The sequence below is a fragment of the Rhagoletis zephyria genome, unplaced genomic scaffold (genome assembly GCF_001687245.7).
Source record: "Rhagoletis zephyria isolate East Lansing unplaced genomic scaffold, Rhagoletis_zephyria_1.1 Rzeph_scaffold_08929, whole genome shotgun sequence".
NCBI classification, from domain to species: domain Eukaryota; kingdom Metazoa; phylum Arthropoda; class Insecta; order Diptera; family Tephritidae; genus Rhagoletis; species Rhagoletis zephyria.
Window position 1 is genome coordinate 885 of NW_016166008.1, and position 6,393 is coordinate 7,277.

A 6,393-nucleotide genomic window follows, 5' to 3' on the forward strand; every position below is an offset into this window, starting at 1 on the left:
GAAAACCGCGAAATTGTTGAACGCATGAAAAATCATTTTTATTATGCAAATTCTTCTATAAATCATGCCGTTGTGTTAAATTATTCTTTATCTTATGTGTACACACGTTGTCACAAGTGAAAATGAAGAAAATTGCAGTAAAAAGCNGGTTCTACGTACCGGAATGTCTCGAGTTTTAACATACCAAGGGCTGTAGTTTCGGCGATCTAACCCCGTTCAGGTCGGGGAAGTATCTCAGAAGTTGTTCGTCCATATGGCTACATTTGCTACATATTCTTCTGCTCAGGGTTGGCATCGAGTCAAACCTAGAGCCAGGAACTCTACTCCTGCTATGTATGCCAGAGGTGACTACACCACAACTCCACCTCAGTCAAGTGTAATGCTTGCAACGGGTGGAGTCACCTTAGAGTCTGCTCAGGCATACGGACTCATCGGCAGTAGACCACATCACTTGTGGCCGCCTGCTGCTCAAACAGAGCAGTATTCGCGGCTAACCCCAGTCCACCTGAGCAGCTCGACACAAACAGCACAACACCACAACCTCTTGCACCTCGCGAGATGGGACGAGGAACTTCGAAAGCCCGTGTTGCGCCGCGCGGTCGTAAACCTCAATTGCGACGCCACCCACTACCACCATAGGGTGGCACCCTACACAGCAGCGCACACAGCCAATGGCGGCAAGGTCACACACATCCCTCACACCCCGCATAACAACACGTCTCCCGAACCACATGAAGATTTTTCAATTCAACTGTAACAGACTTCAGAGCAAGATCAAGGAGATAACCGTCTTCATGGGAAGGCATTGTATATTGATAGTTGCGGTCGAAGAGGCGAAGTTGCACAGTAATTCAACATTGTTGAATTGCTCCCGATCCAACCTGCACCGTCGAGATCGTGAGCGAGATAATGGTGGTGGCTTACCGTTCATCACGCACGACACCGTGCAGTATCGTCTTGTCGAAGCAGAAATCGACCACAGGAATACCACCCTAGAATATCAGGGCATTGCTTTCCGGTCAGAAGTTGTCGAGCTCGAAATATTTAACGTTTATATACCCCCTGTTACTAGCTGCATGGCAGGATATCATCCTGATAGAGGTGCGCTCGTCGGAGGTGAAAACCGTATGGTAGGTGGTGACTTTAATACGCACGATCTTTGGAATTGAAGCCTGTCAAAAGATCGTAGGGGAACAGACTTGGCTGAGCAGATAGACGATTCGACATTCTGCACAATGAACGACGACGCACCCACCAGAATTATGGGCAGCTGCTGCAGCTCGCCAGACATAACAATAGTCAGCGCTGGTCTGATAAACAGCGTATCATGGCGACCTATGCTGACCTTGGCATTGACCATCTGCCCATAGTCATCTCGATCGATAAACCAACCGGCTTTGCTTCCGCGGAACACCGGACATATATCAACTTTTCTAAAGCTGATTGGAAAGGCTTTGCGGAATTTACTGAGAGCACCTTCGCTGCGCACCCCACACCAAACCGACGTCCACCTTGGTGAACTTAAGTTCCGCAGCGTTGTTACTGCTGCTTCTGCAGGATACATTACGGAACCCCGTCCAAACTTCCCTGCTGATGCGACTGTTCTAGCCGATGAGCGTGACAACCTTCGTCAGGCCGATTCCGGAAATCCCCGTATCAGGGATCTCAACGCGGAGATTCGACAGCTTGTGAACGTGCATAAGCGGAAAAAGTGGGAAGACCATCTGAAGACTTGTAACTTCATCTCTAGTGTGAGTAAGCTTCGGTCAACCGTGAGGTCACTTTCCAATCCGACGAAGCACGACGAAAGGGTCGAAATTTCTTTCGGCGACCAGGCTTCATCGGACCCGTAGCGATGCGTGAGCTATTTTAGCCGACAGTTCACACTGCATCCTCCGGCGAACAAAGCCAAGCGTCGAGTGACCAGAAGGCTGCACAAACTGCCAACAACCTGTGCCCCTCTTGCTTTCACTATCGGTGAAGTTCGGGTAGCCATCGGGAAGACGAAAGCCTCCAAAGCCATGGGGCTCAACGGAATGTGCATGTTGATGCTGAAAAATTTGGGTCCTGCGAGAGTAGCGTACATAATGGAGGTCATCAATCTGTCAATGGCCACTCTCTTCATTCCAGACATGTCGAAAAGGGGGAGAGTGGTCCCACTGATCAAACCGGGGATACCAGCCAACAAAGGAGAGCCCTATCGTCCGATAACACTCCTCTCCCCGATAGCGAATACACTAGAGGCCGTTCTACCAAACAGTTGTCCCTTCTTGTTATCTACGTTCTTTGTCAGTACTATATTACAAAGCTGCCTCAAGCACCAGAGGAAGTCTCGATTGTCTCCTATGCTGAAAATTGTTCGATAATGGCGTCTTGAAATGGAATTGAGGACTTGTGCTGGAAACTAAACGGGTATCTCTCCGAGCTTTCTCGCTTCTTCAGTGCTAGGAGCCTAACCCTCTCCCCTACAACATCCTCTGCGACCTTGTTCACCACCTGGACGAAGGAGGTCTGACTACTGCTGGGAATTCACGTCGATGATACACAAATTCGGACGATGAATAACTCCAAATTACTCGGAGTAACCTGCTGCAGTCTGCCCTCCTTCTCTGCGCTCGCAACCGCTATTGTCAACAAAGTACAAAACCACAACAGGATCCTCAAGTCGTTAGTCGGCAGTACTTGGGGCAATGACAAAGAAACGTTGCTGGCAACATACAAGGCAATAGGCTGGACGGTTTTAAATTACGCAGCACCAGTGTGGTCGCCGGGGACTAGTACGACGCAGTGGATGAAGCTGCAGACGACTCAAAACACTGCACCTCGGACAGAGACTGGATGTCTTCTGATGTCGCCAGAACACCACCTACACGACGAGGCGAAAATGCTCCCCATAAAGGAGCACAACACAATACATGTAATAATGTTTCGGATAAGAAAGCTTAACGTTGAAAAGCAATAAGAGGAGAGAGGTCGAAATACGTGAGTGCGAAGAGCTTGAAATGCTAACGGACAGGAAGAATGCGTGAAAATTTTACCAGAGAGTTAGGCGACTTACGGAAGGTTTCAAGACCAGGGCATACTCCTGTAAGAACAACAATGGCGACCTCGTTACCAATATTTAGAACGCACTTAATTATAGAGGGAATACATTTCCAACCTACTGAATGGTAACAGCACGGAAAGTTGTGAAGAAGAAGAACCCGAACCGCCAGTCGATGATGACGGAGTCGATGTTCCACAAAGCTGATGGAGCATATGGCCTGCCAGCTGAGCTATTCAAGTACGGCGGCGATGAGTTGATAAGGTCGCGATCAGGATTGCCGCGATTCGGGCTCAGTATTGTGTACAAATAAGTTTCCACAAGCACTGCCAATTACGTCGTTCGCTTCTGAATTATTTTGATAAATTACCGCGTTTACACGCCACATTCTTAATTCGATTTGACAGTTCATTTTTATTTCCGTCATTTCCTCTCATTCTTTGTTTTGACTTTTTCTACTCTCTTTTTCTCTGACGGCTGAGTTCGATATATTTCCGATTAAAATTAGGGACGGGTTCGTAATTGCATCTGAATTACTTACAAATGAGGTAATTCGCTCTCGAAATTTTTTATGGCGACTAACGTATTCCGAGGGTAATTGTAAAGCGAATTACGAATGAGAATGCGAATTACGTCGTGAGCACAGTTTATCGATAAATTGAATGAAAGTCCATAGTTATTGAAATCGACAACAAAGGGATGCTTTTGACTGACATGCAAGTCAACTCTATGATTTTAAATAGAGAATGCCACATTGGCAACGTGTGCGTTGACGCAACTGATCAGATTTACCCAACTCTCAACTTTTGACGCACGCATATGCGCCAAAACAACAACAACAATTTATGGAACGAATTCAAACCAGCTGGTGTTTGACCAATCAAATTGAGCCGTTTTGTTTGCTGTAACGTTTTCATTGTACCGTGTCGGAATCTTCCTTGCGTTTTATAAGTCAAAACCATCTCTGCGTCGCAGAAAATAATTTCTATCTGGCGGGCCTTTAATAAGAAAAATTGAGATTATAGACATTGAATAGCAATTGATTATTTGGGTTGGCTTTCCTTTATGGCCGTTCGTTAAAGGGGCGGAGGGCGAATGGTAAGTGGGTGTGGCACCTCTAACCCACCTTTTTGGAGAGGAAATGAACCGCCATTGACAAAAATGCAATCCCCGACCACCTAGGTCCCCTATGGTTCCCTAGGGCCCCTTAGAAAAATTGCCAAAAATCACAATTTTCATTTGCGTTTATTCGCTTGAAAAATGTTAAATATTCATTTGCACAATACATTTTTATATACAGATATTTATATACAAGACATTTTTATAAAACACCCAGTAACCAAAATAGACATCACTGGGGCGGCAGCCCCAGGTTTACCCCACAGAAAGGGAATTCTAGTTACCTCATCCTTTCCCAAGGTTACATCACTGGGGCGGTAGCCCCATTTAGGTCACACAGAAAGGAGAATTCTACGTAGTAAGGGTTATAATCCCTAAGCGCGCCCGAAGGCGGCCTACGCAGAAAGGAATTCTACGCAAAAATACTGTGGACGCAAGTAAAAATTGCGATTTTTGCCATTTTTCTAAGGGGTCCGTAGGGAACCATAGGGGGCCTAGGTGGTCGGGGTTGCATTTTTGTCAATGGCGGTTCATGCCCTCTCCAAAAAGGTCGCTTGGCGGTGCCACGCCCACTCCCCCTTCGCCCACCGCACCTTTAACGAACGGCCATAATGGAAAGTTTCCCCGATTATTTCAAATCCCGATTTGTAGCAAAATTTGCTCACCGCAAATCCATGGCAATATTTATGTATATACACAAAAAAGTGGTGTTACACAAATTTAATTTTAATTGGCCTGCATCGTTTGCATCGATCTATGGAACATTGTTAGTCTAAACGCAATGTTGTCAAGCTGATACTATTGTGAATTTATTTCGCAGAGAACGAACGAACAATCGTTCGTGTGGTCATTCCTTCGCCCATTTTCTATCAATCAGTGAACGAATATTCTTTCCTCAAGAAAAGTTCAAAAATTTCGAAACGAAATAGTCGCGGTTTGTTTACTTGTTTTGTTATAAACAAAGTATTTTTATATTGGCTGTAATGGGTTGGCCAACTGAAAAATTGCTTCAACTCATTGAACTATATAAAATGTCGCCATGTCTTTGGGATCCGCAAGATAGATACTATAAAAAAAGTGTAATTAAGGATAGAGCTTGGCAGAGCATCAGCACTAAACTGGGCTACAATCCGGTTGCAACCAAGAAGAAAATGGATTCAATACTTGCCTGCTACCGACGTGAGCGGAAGAAACATGAACTTGATGACTATCATGTTTCCAAGTGGTTCGGCTATGAGCCATTAAATTTCCTGGCTTACAGATCACAAGTTAAGAAACCCCAGTCCGAGGTATGTAAGCGAATATGACATATAAAGAGGACATTTCCATTGTTCATTATCTCTTTAAACATTTCTAGCACCATGATCCTCTGAGCAACATTATACAGCGCGACAAATCACCCAGCCAGCTGCTACAACAACAACCCAGCTACGACGATTCCTTTGAGCCCAAGCAAAGTAAAGTGCACATCGAAGAAACTGAAGTGGTTTCAGACACAGAAAAAGAAAGTAGCCGCTGTCGCCGAAATAACAAAAATAGTCTCGAGAGCAACAGACGAGACGTCAGTGATGTCTTTGGCGAATATGTGGCAACAAAGCATCGAAAGTATAGTGAACATGTCAAGAATGTCATAGAGCATCAAATTGCACAAATTTTATTTGATGCAGATATGGGAACCTATAATCCTGGAACAACAACAACGATTACAATTTCCGGAAGAGCGCCACCTATTGACACTGAGGCAGAAGGATCGGAAGATTTTATCAATGCAAATTAAATTAATAAAGGAAGTTTTAAGTTTTAATATTAGAAACAAATAAGTACATACATAATTAGGGGGAGTGTGCACATAGAGACAAAACAGTATCACAAGAAAAATAGCTTCATGCATAAAAAAACGAATAACACAAAATTCAATAGATTTACCTTTCCCGCTTATACTGTGTTTACTAACCCGCCCACCTTTAGTTCATACACTTCACACTTTTAGTTCATACAAATTTGAAGCAAAAATATTTCAAAGTGTATAAACTAAAGATGGGCAGGGTAGTATACACGGAAACTATTGGTGTTGCTCGTTTCATTTGAAAAGTGTTTACACGAGGCGATTTTGCGTTCAACTCACGCAGGGTTGAACTTATATGGGATCAACCGAAATTGAACGTCGTGCGTAAAAAGCTAACTCGAACTCCAAGATCTGTGTTGCGTGACATTTCGATTTGACGTTTGTG

The 6,393-nt window shown here is 44.5% G+C and overlaps 1 protein-coding gene across 1 annotated transcript; it reads left to right on the forward strand.

The window, feature by feature from the left end:
• Nucleotides 1–4,983: 4,983 nt before the first annotated feature.
• On the forward strand, nt 4,984–5,971 carry LOC108375433 (uncharacterized). The gene is made up of 2 exons (XM_017631561.1): nt 4,984–5,451; nt 5,520–5,971. Exons 1-2 carry the CDS (start codon nt 5,146–5,148, stop codon nt 5,937–5,939), a joined length of 726 nt encoding a protein of 241 aa, XP_017487050.1. The 5' UTR covers nt 4,984–5,145; the 3' UTR covers nt 5,940–5,971.
• The last annotated feature ends 422 nt before the right edge of the window (nt 5,972–6,393 follow it).

Excerpts from the sequence above, each read along its gene's own strand:
- LOC108375433 (XM_017631561.1), top strand. The coding sequence starts at position 5,146 with ATGGGTTGGCCAACTGAAAAATTGCTTCAACTCATTGAACTATATAAA. Across the intron at positions 5,452-5,519 it reads TTAAGAAACCCCAGTCCGAG|CACCATGATCCTCTGAGCAA; the intron begins GTATGTAAGCGA and ends AAACATTTCTAG.